Source organism: Sphaerodactylus townsendi, linkage group LG07 (assembly GCF_021028975.2).
Source record: "Sphaerodactylus townsendi isolate TG3544 linkage group LG07, MPM_Stown_v2.3, whole genome shotgun sequence".
Classification (NCBI taxonomy): domain Eukaryota; kingdom Metazoa; phylum Chordata; class Lepidosauria; order Squamata; family Sphaerodactylidae; genus Sphaerodactylus; species Sphaerodactylus townsendi.
The window spans coordinates 59,292,789-59,312,559 of record NC_059431.1 but is presented as its reverse complement, the minus strand read 5'-3'; the positions used below and the strand labels follow the sequence as shown (position 1 = coordinate 59,312,559).

Genomic DNA, 19,771 nt, shown 5'->3' with positions numbered 1-19,771 from the left:
ATTCCCATAAATAAAACGTGTTATTAAATGGCACATAAGGGCTACTTCACTGTATTGTATTGCTACAGAAGTGTTTAGAAAGAAAGGCAACTATCACTCACTTCAGTAATGTTGCTTCAGTAACTGAGTTCCAGCAATAATAGTTCAGGCATCTTTTTATCATCTAAAGGAACCCCCCCCCCCCCACTTGTTCTCTGTGCCCAATACAAAAAGGATAACAGTAAGGCAAGAAGGTCAATTAACACTTGTCATAATTTAAAAGAACATGAAGACAAATTGTGACATAAACAAATACCAGGACATGAAAGTACAAATGTGCACAGAAGACTGAGAATATATATTCATACGCAGAATGTTCATACCATCCTAACTAGCTTCAATCTCTGATGGAGAATCCAGGTAAAAGAGGAAATGTTCATTTATTTCTTGGCAAAATATCTGCTTTGTATGCAGAAAGTCCCCGATTCAGTCCCTAGGACAGTTATGGCGAACCTTTTTGAGAGCAAGTGCCCAAATTGCAACCCAAAACCCACTTAATTATTGCAAAGTGCCAACACGGCAATTTAACCTGAATACTGAGGTTTTAGTTTAGAAAAAAACGGTTGGCTGTGAGGTGCACGTTACTCGGGAGTAAGCTTGGGGGTAGTTGGTGGCTTTGCTTTGAAGCAACCGTGCAACTCTTTGAACGGGTGAATCACGACCCTAGGAGGGTTTACTCAGAAGCAAGTCCCATTGCCAGCAACTTACTCCCAGGTAAAGGATTGCGCTTTAGTTCTTCCCATGAAAATTAGTGGGGTTTAACAGCGCTTAACAGGGTTACTTACACTGCTTCCCCAAAACTAGGTCTTAGGTTTAATGCTAATAATCTCAGTGAAATCATTACACTATTGTCACACTGGGGAGCTAGCAGGGGAGGGGAGAGGGGAGTGGGGAAGAGGGAAGTAAAACTTTCACTTTTTAAAACCCAATAAACTCCCCACCACAAAACAGAAGTAAAAAGGCAGTCAAGGAAGGCAATTCTAAGCAAGAATGCAGTGCGAGGGGTGGGATAACTTCAGGAAAGCTAAATTGGTGGAGCAGTAATCTGATCTGTGGTTTTTCCTTCACATGTCATCACAGCACTTGACTGCCCACAAAAATGCAACAGGAACAGAAAAATACAAGCAGTTCTAGCAAAGACTTTGGTGTGCTTTTTAAAAATCCTAAATGCAACTTGGCTCCTCCTCCCTATTTTTGATCTGCCTAGGTGATCGGCAAAAAACTTGGGTCTGAGCATTTCCCTGGTGTTAGGAAAGGCACACGGTGTTAGGAAAGGTTTCGTTTGTTCAACCCCTTGAACAGCAGCAGCCAGCCTGCTCCAGCCTCCAGCAGCCAACCTACTCCAGCCTCCAGCAGCTCCTGCGTGCACCCGCCAGTCTACCCTGTGCTGCTCCAGTGCCTCCGCCCCACTCCTCTGCCTCCACCCCACCCCCTTGAGCAGGGGCCAGCCTGTTGTAGCCTCCAGCAAGTCCCGTGCACGCTGCTCTGCACCTCTCTAGCATCTCCACCACCTCTTCCCCCCCTCGGGCAGCAGCCACCCGGAGCACAGGCACCAGGCCCGCCAGCCGAGTCCTCCCTGCTCACTGAGGTACGTGCACATCGAGCCCAGTGCCCCCGGACAGCCTAGATATGTGTGTGTGGAGGGGGGCGATTCCCCCCCTACATGATGAACTCTGTACGTGCGTGCCCACAGAGAGGGCTCTGAGTGGCACCTCTGGCACCCGTGCCATAGGTTCGCCAACACTGCCCTGGGATTTTTCAAAAATCAGGTGAGGTAAAAGTATTCTGAGACATAGATACCTTCAGTCAGACAAAACTGACGACACGCAAAAGCGGTGATTCACTAGCCCTCTACTCATGACTGTTCTGTGTATGGTCAACACACAAACAGGGAGTGGATACAAGTATATGGGCCCCAAACTCTGCCTCCACGTGATCATTGGCTCATGAACATGGCACCCATGCATGGAAGGAGTATACACATATATCTCTGTTACTTGAAATATTCAAAAAGCAGTGTCACCAATCATAGGGAAGGAGTTGTAGGTGTGTACTCTTACATACCAAATTATGGTCATGAACCAGCAACTGCATGAAGGTAATGCCAGAGTGTGCTTGTATCCATTCTTGTTAACTGAACAAATGGAAAAGTCATGTGTTGAGGACAGCTTCATATATTCAATGAACCTGTTTAGTTCTAACTGTTGTTAATACTGGTGCCGGCAGTTTTAAAGGCACAAAATGTTTTCCTGTCATAAATTAGCACTAGTTCCCTAACTAAGGAGAAAGAACATCCATAAAGGAAAACTGATCATTTTTCAAGAACAAAGAAAAATGATGTAAACTGTCCTCCCTGACAAACAAAATCTTCCATGGCCATTTTTTATTTCTATGAAATAAATCATGTACAAAAAAAGAAATAGCTAGGATCACAGTGTTCTCTGTCTCCTTGTTGAATTTTGAAATAAGTGTTTTGTACAGTTCTGGCAAAACAAAACCTTGAAATATCCAAAAACAATTTTTTCTTCCAATAACTCTAAGAACTCCTGCAAACAATTAACCCAGTTTTTGCATCCACGTAGCTGAAATTTTAACCAGTGTCATTTTCTCAACACAGAAGGGCATTTCAAGCTTCTAAGCTTCATCGACTACTGAATATACTGATTAGTTGTCTCAAATAAATGTCAAGCGATAATAGAGAGGGAAATGAGGTTTCTGCCAGGCCACATCACTGAAATTTACTCTGAAAACAAATTTCTTCTTTTGTACAGGTACTTCTCGAGTGCCACCAAATACACACAATTGTATGAGATTGATATTGCAAACCTCTACACTAACAGCAATACTTTCCCAAATGCAAGGTGCCTCCTCTTAACACAAGAGTTTATTCAGCAAAACAAAACCCTTCTTTCCATCTGGGAAAAGCTCCCTTTATCAGATCTAGGTGCCACTATTAGCAGAAATGATCCATCTATGGAGTGGGATCTAACTATCAGCTCACATACCCAATGGCAAAAGCTTGAGTACTGTCTGAAATTGTCAGCAGTTAACAGAACTTTTGAATTTTGAGAAACTTTTTTCGTTTTTAACACATTTTCAGATAAACCTGCACACTCTTCAGAACAAAGAGATAAATAAAAGGACTCTTTCCCCAAACGTTCACAAGCTTTAATAGTTTACATGAAATACTTCATACCGTCTCAGTCTATATTAGGATGAATTTCTCGAAGAGTTAACTCTATAGTTAGTTACAAAAGGGATGCAAACATACCTGTCTTGAGGTATAGTGCATGAAAACATTCCTTAAAAGGAAATAAGCAAAGACACATTACCCACCCAAAGCAACCAGACCCTCATTCGATTGCCAGAATCATGATCCTGAGTGGGTTACAGCACTGGACTGGGTTGAAGAAAAAATCAGGTTCAAAACCCTACTCTGGCTATAAATTTTGCTGGGTGGTCCTGGGCCAGTCAGTCACTCTCTCTCAATTGGCCCGCCTGACAGAGATGCTGGAGGGGAGAGCACCACAAGTGCACCTCAGTGGAATATAAAATATAAAAGTGATGAAATGATTTAGATACATATAAGCATCAAGAGGTCGATGAGAGAGTGCCAATCCACTCAGCTAAACACTGATAAGCATTTGTAGAAAGGAAGTTCCGCTACTAAAATTTTAACAAGGAATATTTTCTGCTTTGAAACATTCTCGTCACCTAATAATCTTCCTTGCAATTACTGCAGAGCAGATCATAGGCTGCTACAAGCAGAACAGCATAGCTAATTACTAGTAATTTTCCAACTCCACATATTCTTTCCCTCAAACTTCCATCTCTTCCAAGCAAGATTCTTGAGATTCTGATACTTAATTTTAGTGCCTATTCTGTGTCGGAGACAGAACAGGAGCCTCCTTCTTAGGACCACTTCTTACTTTATTAATGTTCATGAACTTGACACAACACAGCATGTTAACATCATAATTACAAAATACCCTACACTGTTATAATGCAGTGTACTGTATAATGATTTTTTACCCCGTAGCTAATTAGAACAGTTCTGTAAATCTTGCAACTTTTTCACTCTCCTAACTTGTGTGATAACTGCTAGAAATACAAAGAGAAAATGTAGAGCCCCTGAGATCAATATAAGGCTTTGCATTTGTTTGGCCAGCAAGGCACCATTGCAGTTCCAAAGACACTAAAGCACCTGTCTGGAGATGGTGATTAAAAGTCATAGACAGGAGATCAAAGGTGAAAAGAGTTGCAAATGGGAAAAATGGGAAAAATGTAAAATGGGAAAAATGGGAAAAATGTAAAATCCTAAATAAGGAAAGTTGAGACTGATAAGATTTTTTAAAAATCTGATTTCTTTTCTAGAGTCTTTAATAAATTCTATGCAGTTTTAAGAAGTGCTACAGACTTTCAGCAGGCGCATAAAAATGCTGTTTCAGCTATTTTTCATTTTTCTGATGAGAATTCCTGCTTTTGAAATCCCTCTAAATGTTAATAAGTAATGAAAAATGATGGCACATCTGTTTATGATAATAAGACATAAAAGCATCCTTCAAGATTTATCATATGGTTAGACCTCAAAAACAGTTTTTAAGTCTGTGCAATATTTACATTTTTTTTAAGTCAAAGAAAAGTCATCCTATAATTCAGCGGGTCATTAGTACCAAAAATTCTATTACACAACAATTTGCCAGATATTTTATAGCCTAGCGCCGTGGTGGCGAACCTTTGGCACTCCAGATGTTATGGACTACAATTCCCATCAGCCCCTTCCAGCATGGTCAATTGGCCATGCTGGCAGAGGCTGATGGGAATTGTAGTCCATAACATCTGGCGTGCCAAAGGTTCGCCACCACTGGCCTAGCATGTCAATGTAAGAGAATTAAAAGAGGCTTGCAAATGCTAATAAATGCCCTGGCTAACCAAGAAAACTACACTGGTTTCAGTTAATTTTGTTGGTTACCACCTCACACACTAGAGCAGTGACAGCACTGTCCAAAAATGTAAGAATCTGGCAACTAGGAAGGATGACGTTGGGTCTCTTGAATAGCCATCCACACTTCTGATTAGCATGGGCCCTTCACAGTAATTGTTTAGAACAGAAATTAAAATTCTTAAAAGGACACTGAACAAAAACACAAGCTTAACTTGGCAATTTGTAAAGTCAAAATAGGCCAACACCTTGGCAGTTATAGTACTAAACAGTAAAATCCAAATTTAAAATAGTCTCCCATCAAGTTCATTTTGTTACTCTCACAGACATTACACTGACAGACAAAATTTAGTCTACACACAATCTCAAATGTGTTCATTGAAGTGCATTTCAAAAGAACCGGATGCACATGTTTGTAATTTAAGCAAAGTATGGTACGTATTCAAGGCAGATGCACAACATTACCTTCATAGCATGAATTTCTTCTAGTAGCCTCTGTGCACGTTTATGATTCTTCAGTACTGCATCTTCAGTACCCCTGAACAAGAAATACAGTTAATACTATAGCAACACATATATGTTCCATTATTATGCACTGTAAAATGTTATGCTAATCATAACCAACTGAATGCCAATAGCTCCCACTCTATTTTCCTTTGCCAATATGTACACATCATGAGAATATGTTTTTGTCTATGGAGAAGCAAATTCTAGTTAATAAAAGCTTTAAAGAGACGCAAAAATAATTTATATGAGCAATTCATTGCAGTTTTAGAATTCATACCCAAGTGAAACCTTATTTTCTATTAGAAAATTTTGAGAGGACCAAACAAAAAGCTGTTTCAGCTACTTACAGAACATCTAATAAAAATATTCACCTATACCTTGTCTCACAGAAAGATAAAACCTCAATATTTAATTAATCTGCAGCCACTTCCTGGACCTTCTTTGTACTGAAAGGAAGTGGAAGCCATCTTAGTGGACCAGGAAAAAAAAAGAAATTGGAAGGCTTGAGTTTTGAAAAACCTATATGTGGAGAAGAATTTCTCGGTGACCCCAAGCAGAATGCAGTTAAAACCTCTCTGATAGTCAAAGGGATTACAGAGATATACAGATGTTTTTACCTGCAGTGGCCATTTTAGACAAATCAGGGGTCCAATTACAAAAAAAGATCAGTGGAGGAGAATCCCTAGAGGCCACTGAGCAGAGTGCAGTTAAAACCACTGTGATCCAAGGGATTCCAGAGATACAGCTGGTTTTATCCATTGTGGCCATTTTAATATCAGGACATTTTTCTCACAGCGGAAGCTTTCACTTCATCTGAACAGAACCGCATTTTTATCATTTGGTGGTACAGAATAAAAACGGAGTCCCACCTTGTACAAATACCTTGTACAAATACTGGGAAGATGGGTCTTGCACGAACAGCAGGAATTGTTCTCAGAAAGGAAAACCTAAATTTTGAAAAGCAATACTTGGGAGCGGCTCTTCAATTGGAACCTGACAGCAGTACAGCTTGATTTAACCATTTCCCCTGCTCCTGTTTTCTGAAGTAGATCACCCCATACCCTAGTCTATTTGCACAATAAACGTAATGTGCCCACACAAACAAATAGCAATGTTTATGTGTGTGTGTGTGTGTGTGGGAGGGGTACGCGCATGTGTGGATTTTGACATGATGCCAATATAATCCACATACCCCAGTAGTTCCTATTTTAAGAATTCACAAAGATAGGTGATCTCATAATAGATTCATTTTTTTCTAGGTGACTCCTGGAATTTCCAATTAGTTGGCCATAGGGCCACCCCAAATTGTAAGTGAGCCAAACCACCACCAGGTAATATAAAGTAGTTTTGCTGCTATCATCTAAATTCAAAATCATCCCAAAATGGATGTAACATATCTGTGATATTGTGTGTGTATGTGGTGGTGAGGGGCTCTAACCCAGAAATAAGTTACTGTGACACTAGAAAGAACTGCATTTTACAGTGAAATTCATAAAGGAAAAAAGAAACTCACTTTTTTGACTTTAGTTTTGCAATGTGTCGAGTTAGCTTGCGAATTGTCAAAACTCTGGCCTTTTTCACTTCTCTTCTCATCTTCACAACCTATTTTTATAAAGAAGAAATATTATTTGAGTAACATAGTTTGCATTATGCAAGCTTGAAGTACAATTAGCCTCCTGAACTTCACAAAATTCTGTATTCGAATTTCTGTTAAATATCAAAAGGTTTACAAAAAAACCAGCTGAGGAACGAACTAACAGTCTAAAAGGATGTCTGGATTCTGAACAGAAACAGGCTATGGAAAAAGCCAAGACATTCCTATTTAAGCATATTTAATGTTCCTAGAGCTAGACAAGGCTGCACAGCAAGACTGCTCATTTTTGTTATCTATTCGCTTCTGCACCCACCACTGCTGCAAACCCACCTGTACTTTCTGCTAAACTATTTTTTCCCCAAGACAAGGTTTTTTCCCAGTTCACATGATAATTTTTTACAATTATTATCCTAAAGCAAACCCTTATTCCTCCTTCAGTAACATCCTCTATTAAGCATCAGTTTAAGGTTAAAAGCCAGTTTTCTGTCATAATGTTAGGTCTGAAGTTTGAAGTCAATAAGAAGACTCTTGTTGTTCAAACAGAAGTCTTTATTGGACCCAGCTAGAACATGGCTTTAGCAAAGCTAGTTCTGCTGGGCTCTTGAACAGTTACATTTATCCCCCTCATAATTCCCACCATAAAAACCCCTCCCTGTTCCCCATGGAATGTGAGAACAACACCACAGAAAGAGAGATGTTTGGGAGTCGAGGACTCAAGGACAGTGCAGTGATAGTGCTCAGTCACCTGCCGCCTTCCCCCTCCCCCGCTGGGTCGGTGCCAGGGTTGCCTCTAATTTCGCTACAGTTACAAGCATCAAAGGAAAACGAAAGCATAGGAAAGATCCATTAACATATTAGAGGTGAACATATGCATGAGCTGAACAGAAATTGTAGAGATACTATTTGGAATGACTCTAATATACAGCACAATATGAGTTACATGCTTGCTGTGTTACAAAAATCTCTTGCTATAATATTTAAAGAGTTAGCTCCAGAGTCATGAGAAGAAGTACTCTTGGTTTGATTTTACAGTTATCATCTTTGTTTTGACTTCATAGTGAGTTGTGCAACTCACTCTCCAAAGAACTTGGCCTGACGGCTATGAAGTCCATTTTGTTTACTCATACTTTTAATTATATATACATCACAGATCACTATTTCTAATGCATTTGTTTTGTTGTAAGATCATTACATTTGATTTCAACTGAAACAATCCACCATGCTTATATTATTAGGTTATTATTGTTAGTTGCATTGACTTGTTTTCCCACCAAAGTCAGGACAGACATTTCTTAAATAAGGAAACAGGACCCTAGGATAAATAATACAGTCGTTTGAACAGGAGCCCCGCAAGTTCATTAGCTTGGAAGAAGGGCCCCTCTAATCTCTGGCTGCAGGGCCTATAAACTTCATTGCCTTTTATGGAGGTTCATATAATGTGAAAAGCATGCTACTCAAGATGTTTTGTGATTTCACATCCCCAGCTGTCTTAAAGGAAAACACATGTATCAAACAGGAATTAAACTGAAACGAATGTCACTGTGAACTCTTGTATAAATGAATATCTTGACAATATATGAAAACTCTTCTACGTCTGGACAAGAGTGTAAAGAATTTTCCTTTTCAAAGAAAAATAAGTTGTGTGTGAAACTGAACTGAACTGAAATAAGGACATGTATCACTAGAGCCTCAATTATATACTGTTTTTCTTCCTTTGCATGCCAGTTCAGCAGTATTTCATGCTGACATAGGTGCATGGTAGATTTTGCATGTGTCATCTCCCTGCCTCAGCTGCTATTAGTTGTGTGCAGATATTGCCATGTGCAGAACTGAGCTTTGTACATTGTACTGCAAATGTTTGAAGTAACACCAGGATTCAGACAGTTTATGGCTGCAGTTATGGGTAGGGAGCTGGCACATGTGGGATTTTGTAGTGCCCAATTATCAGGTATCCTGGACCTCCATTTCAACTAATTTCAGTAGGGCTGGCATCCATTTTCTTAATGGAGATGTAGGATCATTGTCAAATTGGTTTAACTGGTTTATAAGATTTGGCTGTCCAAGAAATTTAATACTATTATATTGTTATGTGATAAAATCAGTATTTTCTTATCTTTTTACTGCTTGGTCTAATTCTTAATGAGTAGCACAGTTTTAACATGTTTGTATCTATTTAAATCTGATAGTGTTGTACCTTTCATAGGGCCCTTCACCCAGCCCATCTGCCTTCTGGTTTGACATTCCTAATAGCCTTCTTAAATTCTTGGCTGTATGTTAGCTTAGGTTGGATCCCTTCCTTCAGTTCAAATATAAAGCAACCCCCAAAGTAGCCAAGCATAACATTTTATTTTAATGTAATCTTTCTTTCCATACTTGCCACCCCTTACAAGGGCTTTGCAGTATATAATTTTGGCCATAAATCACTGAGTCCTGAACACACCCTTTTGTTGCTCCCTTGCCCCTCTTCCTAAGCACTAAACTTCTCTGCACTGTTAATCTGAATAGGATGCGCTGGAGCAAAAAAGCACCCCCCACACACACACATACCTGCACCATACCGTCATGAATGCAAGTTATCTGTTATATATGCCATTGGCTAGTGGAGGGGAGAGCTAGATAATATATTTGGTCATATTTCCCAAATAAGTTAGATCTGCAAGGCATTTCTTACTGCTACATTTGTGCTGTTGAGTAACTACATGACAGTTGTGTAAAATGTGAAAAGCAATCTACAGTAAAGAATTATTGCTACATCCCATATTGGTAGAAAGGGATTTGTGATACTTGCTCAAAAGGAATAGTGGATACTTGAAAACAGAAATTTCCATGTCCAGAATGAGTGCCCCAATTTCTTATGTCTTTCCTGGCATAACTCAGTCCAGACCTTTATATTGCATGATTTTACTTACCCCTGTCCATTTATAATTCCTTGGCTTGCCAATTGTCAGGGTCAAGCCTGGTATGCCTGGGGCCGATACGTTTATGCTTTTGATATATGTATCCATTGCTGCCTTGGCCAGAATTCATGGCTGCCTGTAACAGTTAGACAACTAGGCCTCCCCTTACATGCTGGTACAATGGGAAAAGGTTATTATCTGACCCCTGGGCTTCGCATTGTTATCTGTTGCTGATAGCATAACCTGGGTGCTGGGAAGAAATGGATTCAACAATGAGCAGATATGCTGCTCTGAGAATATGTGAGGGGAGCTTTAGAGGAGATAAATGTGTAACCTGAATGAGCGTTCAGTAGAATTGGCTTTGCCCTGATGGCCTGGACTTATGTACCTTAATGAAGACCACTGAATCAAGAACCAGAGATTGATTATTGGACTATGTTTACCGGGACCTAACACCAACCTGGCTATCATATTTATATTTTTCTGTTCCAGATACATATTTATTAAATGCCCACTACATACAATTTTCCTATTTCCAGCTGTATTCAGGTAAACACTTTCAATTATTTAAAACTGAAATTTAGAAATAGAATTATATTGAAGATTCTAGCCACAGATGCAGGTGAAATGTCAAGAAAAAATGCTACTAGAACACGGCCATATAGCCCGGAAAGCACTCAACACCCCAGTCATTCTGTCCGTGAAAGCCTTTGACAGTATTATACTGCTTTTAAACACATCAGTCTCTATGGAAAGTGCCATATCAGTTATATATGCCATTGTGTCTTGCCATTTCTAGTGTATGTGAACTTCTTTGGCTCCCCTTGGATGAACAGACAGTTTGTATTTTATGCTTATTTAAAACAGAGTATAGTTAATCAGATGACTGATTACCTGTATCTACATTTGTAGTGAGAAATCTTAATATTTCCAAAATTAAAGTGAAAGTGAGTGTGCCATGTAAAATTGCAGTCAGTTTTGGTTCTCCCTTTTGGAGGTATGGAGAGAAGCCTAAAAACTGAGAAACATCTCTATTTATCAGAGATTGTTGTTTTCTAAAAAGTTGGAGTGTAGTACGAAATTTACTGGGCAATCATGACCAGAGGGACATCTTTCTCAGTTCACTAAAGTCAGTTGATTTTGAAGCGCATAACATCTCTAACAACACTATTAATTTGGTAGACTTAATTAGGTGTGGATAGAGAAGCCATCACAAATGTTATCAAATAAAACATTGGTCCTTCAGATATTCATCAACTGAGTTGGGGAGCTGTATGCAACATATGATTTAAATCCAACACATCCAGTTTGTGGCCCAAAATCATCTTTGTAAACCATGAACGTAGCTTTTTCTGCTGCTTGCATGTGACTGGATAAAACTTTTGAAGCCCATGAATGGATTGAAATAAATTTATTTCTCTTCAACTTATAAATCATTGCCTGTGACTGGACAAGAAATCAGTCCATTCTTGATTAGCTCTAGTTAAAAAAATCTGGAGTAGCAGGGCAGGAAGGGAAAGATCTTTGCCTAATCCACTGAAAATCACTGTCTATTCTAGACAGTGCTGTGTTAAGTGTCCCAACTGTCTGCCATTATAGAAGATAACTTAAAATGTTGCTGTGCACCTGCCAACCAGCAATTAGTTGACTTTAGTTTCCTAAAAATATTCTACTGCATCACATAGTCCTAGAAAAAATGAATTAAATAGTGGATGGGAAGCTAAATGTATACATCTTGAATATATAATGATGTCTGGTGAATCGTTAAATTGTGGGCTTTGCATATGCTTGTTTCTTTTTTTATTATACCTTGTGAGCTTCTTGTTCACATCAACTGAAGCATCCCTGGAATAAGGATGATTCATATTTTTTCCTTCAGTTTAATGTAGCATTCCTACACTCACCAAACCCTCTTGAGGCCTTTCAACTGTAGAAGCAGAAGTTTAAGGGTGCAATTATCTTTGCCGTGAAGATTCTGATGTTTCAGTTATCCTGACAAACTCTGTCATTATTTGGGAAATTCTTGGGTTCTCATGTTTTATCACCCCCCCTTCTCATCAATCAAAAATCTTCATATTTCTTATCTCCTCACATGGTTGTCTATGTGCTTATGGGGCTTCTTATGGAAAATCATAGTTCTTTGTTACATCTGAATAATCCATTATAGTTTGTTATGTCCTTACAAATCAGGATTCCCAACATGAATTAAACCTAGAAGAACTCATCAGAGAAGGGAAATTGCCTCTGTCCTACTTTCTTCACTACTATTAGCATTTGAGAACCTAAGAAGACTCCTGCTGACTCAGACCAATGGTCCATCTAATCCAGTATCCTTTCTCACACAGAGCCCTATCAGTACCTCCAGAGGGCTATCAACAGGGCAGAGAGGCAAAATCCCTCCTTTGACATTTCCTTTTTGCATTGGTACTCAGATGTTTTCCACTTCTGGATGCACAAGTTCCCTTTAATCATCAAGGCCAGATGGCATTAGAGAAAGATGGTAGAAAGCATTGTATACAAGCAGAAGGTGAATGAATGGAAAGCTATCAATGCATATAGAGAAGAAATTTTCAAGCCCAATAATTTATTTTTTAAATTTTATTTAATTTATATTCTCTCCCCCCCTCCCCTTTCCCAACCAGGTCAAACTCAGGTATGCTGATTTAAGGATAATTTAAGGACAGCGACACTGGAACTTTCCATAGTAAACAGAGATTACTCAGCAGGAAACATTTTTTGCTACTTTTGGGTGTTTGTTAATAAATGCTGTTCCCATATGTTTCTGCTGCAATTACGGCACAACTGTTATGGTAGGCTTGCAGATCATAACACAACTGCAAATACCTATGCAAACTTTGGAAGCCAAGCAAGAGATCCCTGTGTCAGAATGGTCCAAATAGCTTTACCAAAGCAACATTATTCAATGATGAAATTAAATTTCATCTTCAACTACTAGAATGAAGTGCAAAAGGAAGAACTGAAGAACTAGGGCAGCAAACAAGGTTCCATATCAGGCATGAATGCTTTGACTTACTCGTACGTGATGCCTCTTTAATGGGAGGTAGGGTCTACCTCCCATTAAAGAAGCACTGGGTATGACTAAGCCATAGGGCCATACCAACCCTCCGAGAGCCTGTAATTCTTACATGTTGTTTGGAGTAGGTAAATGTAGAAAGGCTTGTGTGGATGAATTGGATTGTATGATTGCAAATATTTAGGCTAGGTGACCTTTGGCCAGTTACCCTCTCTCACTCTAGTGTAACTCACAGGGTCGTTGTGAAGTTGAGCTGGTGGAGAGAAGAAAACGTGTGACATTCCCACTCACAGGAACAGACTGCAGGGAAACATGATACAGTAGTTGAAATGGGCACAGTGTATTCACAGGCAATGTTGCCTCTCTCACCCTGGCCGAACTCACAGGGTTGTTGTGAGGATGAATAGCAGAGAGGAGAAAACAGGACCTTCCCACTGCAGGAAACAGCCTCTCAGAAAAGTGTGTGTGTGTGTGTGTGGGGGGGTGGTGTTCCCATTCTCCTGCCTGTCCAGTCAGGCTGTGAAACACAGCTGTTCCAAAGAGCTTTAGAAGCAACTTGACACTGGGAAAATGGAGAATACCCTGCTGATGAAGGTGCCATATTCTTAGATTTATTTTTTATGTTTTTATATTTGTTGTCTGAATGATTCTTTTATATTGTTATAGATTGCTATATATTGTTTTTACTTGCCTTGGATCCTCCTAAGATGCTCAGGTAAAAGGCAGACATACAAATATTTTAAAGTTTCCAGCACTAGCCCTTATGATTGGCTGACAGTACCATTCTGGATTGGTCAGACCTATAATCACTTAGGATAGCCATATATATTCCAATGATCCCATCTATCAGGGACCATCACTTTTTTCTCATTCACATATACGGCAATTTTCTTTTTAGCAAGATATTTTAGGTATTTGGTCGTTAAGTCGGCATACTTGCACTCGACCACTTCCTGGAGTTTCAGCCACCTCCCCCTGCAGCTCAACATGGTCCAGGGAAGCCCCAAACCATCTGGAACAGTGGCTTATCATCTTGCCAGTCTCTGGAGTGGCCGGGAAAGCTGCTACACGAATAATTTTTCTTGCTAAACACTTATCAAATGGAACAATGAAACAGCCTTTCATACATAGAGAAAGAGAGCATTCCAACTTCAGACAATAATTACGGGGATGGATTTGAAACACCTACTCCTGCCCTATCAGCCATTTTCTCCAACATTTCTCCTGCTGCTGCTCCATTGGCCATTTTCTCTACAGAAGGCAATCTCTCCGTGTGAAAACGACCCATTGGTTACTCACCGAGAAGGGGTCTTCTGCTGGATTAAGGGAGGCATCTTGAAGTGGGTGTTTCCCAACCGGATCTCAGGGAGGCAGGACTTAACCAAAGTTGTCACTTCCTGTGGTCTGAGTGGGCGTCACCTTTCTTCTCCAGTAGACACCTGTCCAAGCAGTGAAAGCTTTTCTCGGACGTAACGTGTACATTGAACCACAAGAGGAAGTAACAACAAGACAACATAACAACGATTATAACGGTAGCAACTATACAAAAACCCAACTGAACTAATGGAACTTTGGGCTGCTGGGGCTTCTAGCCAACTTAAGGTACAAGTAGTGTGACAAGGAGAGCATGGAAGAATTGGAGACTAATGATGATCCCGGGAGGGCCAAGATGCCTCCCTTACTCCAGCAGAAGACCCCTTCTCGGTGAGTAACCAATGGGTCGTTCTACTGGATGTGGGAGGCATCTTGAAGTGGGACCTCCCAGAGCAGTGTCCCCAAACGGGTGGGTCAGGATCAGTCTCCAATGATGTGTTCCAATACTCTCCTGCCAAACACAGCTTCTGAAGCTGCCGTGGAGTGTATTTTATAGTGCCTTATGAAGGATGAAACAGAGGACCAAGTGGCCGCTCTGCAAATGTCTGATACTGAGGTTTGGGTTCTAAGGGCTGCGTTAGTTGCTGCACTGCGCGTGGAGTGGGCCACTATCCCATGAGGAACCGGCTGGTTGGAGGCCTTGTACGCCTCTACGATGCAGGCCTTGATGGTGCGGCTGATGGCAGCCTTGGACATCGGTGGCCCAGATTCGGCGTGGATACGTTAATGAACATTGAGTTGGACTTGCGGATAGATTCAGTACGTATTAGGAATGCTTTTAAGGCTCTACGAACGTCCAGGTTATGCCACAACCTCTCTTTAGGATGTGAAGGGTTGGGGAAGAAATTGGGAACTACAATGTCCTGTGAAGTGTGGAATTGGGAATTGACCTTAGGAATGAAGGTGGGGTCTGGTTTGAGAACAACCCTGTCCCTATGAAAAATACAAAGTTCTTTTTCCACTGATAAGGCATGGAGTTCCGAAACCCGTCTGGCTGAGGTGATGGCTATGAGGAACAGTGCCTTCATGCGAAGCCATTTGAGATGGATCGTTTGAACCGGCTCAAAGGGGGATTTAGTGAGTGCTGAAAGTACCAGGTGTAGTCGCCAGGTGGGGAAGCGATGAACAGTGGGTGGTTGTAGTTGCGTCACTCCTTTAAGGAAGCGGATGACGTCGGGATGTCTGGAGAGTGGGAGTGTGCGGCTTGAGTGGCAGATGGTGGACAGAGCCGCGACCTGTCTTCTAAGTGTGGCGCTTCGTAATCCTTGTTCGAATCCCTCTTGGAGGAAGCAGAGGATTTGAGGAATGCTGGGTTTTTCAGGATCGACGGCCTTCCTTCGGCACCATCTGGTGAAGGCCTTCCAGGAGGAGTTATAGATCTTGTTGGTGGAGTTGCGACGAGATGCCAAGAGGGTGGTGGCTACCTGATCCGAGTAGCCCTTCTCTGTTAACAATCTCCGTTCAACAGCCATGCGGTTAGTTTGAACCACTGAGGTTTGGGGTGGCATATGGGACCTTGGATCAACATGTCTCTTGGGGTCGGAAGAGTCAGACCTGTGGTTACGGAAAGGTCTAGAATGGAAGACAGCCACGGACGTCATGGCCAGAAGGGTGCCACCAAGATCACCGATGCCTTCTCCGTTATGACCTTCCGGAGGACCTTGGGAAGGATTGGTGTAGGTGGGAAGGCATACAGAAGTGCTTTGGGCCAGGATTCCGATAGAGCGTCCACTCCCACGGCTTCTGGGTGGTAGAATCTGGATATGAAGGCCGGAGTCTGGTGGTTGTTTTTGGAGGCGAACAGGTCCAGTTGTGGTTGACCGAAGTGTTGTGTGATCATCCGGAATATGGCAGGGTTGAGCTGCCATTCGGCCTCCTGGATGGTTTGACGGCTCAGCCAGTCCGCTGAGATGTTGAGGCTTCCCTGAATGTGTTCTGCGGTGAGTGACAGTAGATGTTGTTCTGAGCAGTGCAGAATTTTCTTTGCTTCCTGGTGAAGGAGGGAAGACCTGGAGCCTCCCTGGTTGTTCAGGTATGCTTTGGCTGACACGTTGTCCGTGCGGATCAGGACGGGAGAGTTCTCGATCATTGGGAGGAAGTGCTGAAGGGCCAGGTATATCGCTCTGGTCTCGAGAAGGTTGATGGGAAGAGTGGCTTGTTGATGAGACCAGTGCCCTTGGGTGAACTGGTTGTTTGCTGTGGCTCCCCAGCTGAGTAGACTCGCGTCTGTGAAGATCTCTATCCGTTTTAGGTGTAGGTAGACTTTTCCTCTGGAGAGGTTGCGTTTCACCGTCCACCACTTGAGACTGGCTTTGAGTTGGCGTGGAAGGGTCAGGTATCGATCCTCCTTCTTCATTATTTGATACTGGAAGGGGCGAAGGAAGACCTGCAGGGGGCGTGCGTGGAGTCTGCCCCACTGGAGCATGTCGAACACTGACACCATGGTACCGAGAACACTGGCCAAGTGGAGTAGGGAAGATTTTTTGGCTGAGATGATTAAGTTCACTGAACTCCTCAGTTTGCTGATCTTCTCTGAGGGTATGAATAAGGTGTTTTGAGAAGTGTCGATGATTGCTCCGAGATGTTCCATTCTTTGGGATGGGGTTGTGTGACTTTTGGGAACGTTGATTAAGAATCCGTGACGGCGGAGAACTGACTGGGTTTGGGCGACATCCCTCTCCGCTTGTTGTCGGGAAGTGGACCTGACGAGGATGTCGTCCAAGTATGGGTGGACGTGGATGGTTTGTTGACGGAGAAGCATGATGGGGGCCAGGAGAACCTTGGAGAAAACTCTTGGAGCGGTGGAGAGTCCAAACAAAAGAGCCCGGAACTGGAATTGATGTTCTCCCACTGCAAAGCGTAGGAACTGGCGATGCGAGGGTTTTATGGGGATGTGTAAGTAAGCCTCGGTGAGGTCCAGTGAGGTCAAGTAATCCCCTGGTCTTAGGTGTTCCACGATGGAGCAGAGGGTTTCCATCCTGAAGTGTTGCAGTTTGATGTGACGGTTGATGAACCGAAGGTTTAGAATGGCTCTCCAATCTCCGTTTCTTTTGGGAACGGTAAAGAAGTGAGAGAACACTCCAGAGCTTCTCTCTGCATGAGGTACCGGCTCTATGGCCCTGATGGTCAGTAGGTGTTGGATGGCTTCCTGTGTCCGTTTGGCTTTGGCCAGATTGGAGTTGATCGGGAAGGCATGAAAGCGAGGTGGAGGTACTTGGTTGAACTCTATGGAGTAGCCCGATTGGATGACCTCTTTGGTCCAAGCATCTGCATGTTCGCCCAGCCACTGGTCCTGGAACTCCTGAAGGCGGCCGCCGACAGGGGTGGTGTAGTCAGGATTTGTTGGGGTTATTGGGATTTCTGTCGATGGCGAAATTCTTGCCCGATCTGGCTTGATGACGAAAGGACTGATTGAAGTTGCCCTGGTTTGACCTCTTGCGGAATCCCTGCTGAGGTTGCCAGCATCTGCCATCTCTAGGTGTTCTGGCAAGTGTTCTGTGGGAACGAAAGGTGGTGCCAGACTTTGAGGCGTTGGACTCCGATCTATAGTATTTTGGCATGGCCTTCTTTTTGTCCTTGGTCTATACTAGGATCCTCTCCAGTTCCTGGCCGAAAAGAATGCCGCCCTGGAAGGAAAAGCCGGATACCAGTTGTTTGGAGTGCTGGTCTGCCTGCCAGGAGCGGAGCCAGGCAAGCCGCCTGGGAACCGAAGCCATGGCCATGGCACGGGCTACTGAAATGAATGCATCGAAGTTAGAGTCTGCCAGGAAGGATACCGTCAGTAAGATGCGCTCTACTCCTTCTCTAACTCCTTGTTGGGAGGTAGGAATCATGTCCAGGAGTTTGCGAAGCCACACGATGCCCGCCCTGGCCATGGTGGCCGAGGAAGCCAGGATTTTGAAGGCCATGGCTAGGACCTCATGGAGTCTCTTAGAGACCACGTCTATGCGTTTATCTAAGGAGTCCCTTATGTTGCCATCGCCGTCCTGGGAGACAAGTCCTCCCGACTGGAGTGCTGCTATGGGGGCATCTACTAGAGGGCTGGTTATCAGGCTTTGGATGTAATCTGGGGAGGCGTACAGTTTTTTGAAACTGGAGGGGAACCCTTTGCTGGCAGAGGGGTTTGTCCACTCTTTCCTGGCACGTTTTTCAAAGTATTCCGGAATGGGGAGAAAGTCCTTGGGGGGCTCCCCATGTGGAAAATTCTTTTTATCCCCTTTGGGGCAACCCTTGATGGGTTTGGAGGGGGTAGAAGATGAAGAGGAGTGGTCAATGGCGTCCTCTGAATCTTTCAGGTCACGGGCAGTGATTGCCTTGGATATGAGTAGGGTAATGTCCTCTGTTTTGAAAAATCTAGGGGCTATTTCCCCCACCTCAGGAGTGGCCTCTTCTGGGTCCGAGAAGTGGTCTGATTCCACACATTCCCCTTCGCTAACCCCTTCTTCCCCTGGGAAGGTGGTGGGGTCCCTGTTGCGGGTGTTGGATCGTGAGGATCTGGGTGGTGAGAGGGAAGGGGAGGTGGAGGGGGATCTGCCTCGCCTATGGAATCGCTTATGATAGGAATTGATCTCTTCCCTCATGGATTTCTTAAAAAGATCCACCAACTCCTGGGCAGAGGCCTGTTGCCAACCCCCTGGTAAGGCGGGTGCCGTGGGCTGTCCTCCCCCCCTGTCGCGATCTTGCCTGGGGGCCTGAGAAGCCCCGTCGTTATCCTCCATCGTTTCCTCCTCTTCTGCGCTCATCGCGGCCCTCTCCGGGTCGTTGGCATCAGGTTGCGAAGCAACAGGGCTCTGAGGTCTTCCCTCAGTCCTGTGCTCGTTGCTGCGGCCGGGAGGAGCCATTTCGTGGTCTCCTCTGCGCAGTTGCGGCTGTTGGGCGCCCTCTGGCGGCCGGCAGGGGTCGCTGACGTCAGGCGCTTGCTTTCGCGCCTTTTTCTTCGCGCCATCCTTGGAGGAGGCGTCTTTTCGCGGCTTTTTTGCTGTCGGCTCCGTTGATCCTCCCGCCCTGGAGCGGGTCTGGTTGGCCGCGTTGTTCTCCGGCGCGTGTGTGCGCGCCTTGTGGGCTGCCCTGGTCCTCTCTGCGGAGGACTGGGAGAAGATCTCCCTCTCGGGAGAAAAGCGGCTGGCGTTTCCCCAGTGTGCCATGGCCGCTTGGAGGGTTCTGAGGGGGAAGTGGGGGGGGGGGAAGGAAGGGAGAAGATGAGCTTCCGAACCCTGTTGGGGAGGAAGAGATCCCCAAACAACACCTCCCCCCCTAGACAATACTTACAATAGACAAACACGAAGTATAAGCAGACAAGGGAAGAAGGAAAAGGAATTCTGCGAGCAGAGCTCAGAAGAGTGCTGCACTCCCTGTTAGGCAGGAAAGAATACTGGAGAAGAAAG

The 19,771-nt window shown here is 43.4% G+C and overlaps 1 protein-coding gene across 1 annotated transcript in view; it reads right to left on the bottom strand.

Moving 5' to 3' along the window:
* Positions 1-19,771, bottom strand: part of SRFBP1 (serum response factor binding protein 1) — a 71,916-nt gene that overhangs the window by 37,336 nt on the left and 14,809 nt on the right. The window contains exons 2-3 of the mRNA XM_048502540.1: positions 7,002-7,090; positions 5,447-5,519 (exon numbers count right to left, since the gene is read on the bottom strand). Coding sequence (XP_048358497.1) covers positions 5,447-5,519; positions 7,002-7,090 — 162 coding nt within the window. The remainder of the gene's footprint in view (positions 1-5,446; positions 5,520-7,001; positions 7,091-19,771) is intronic.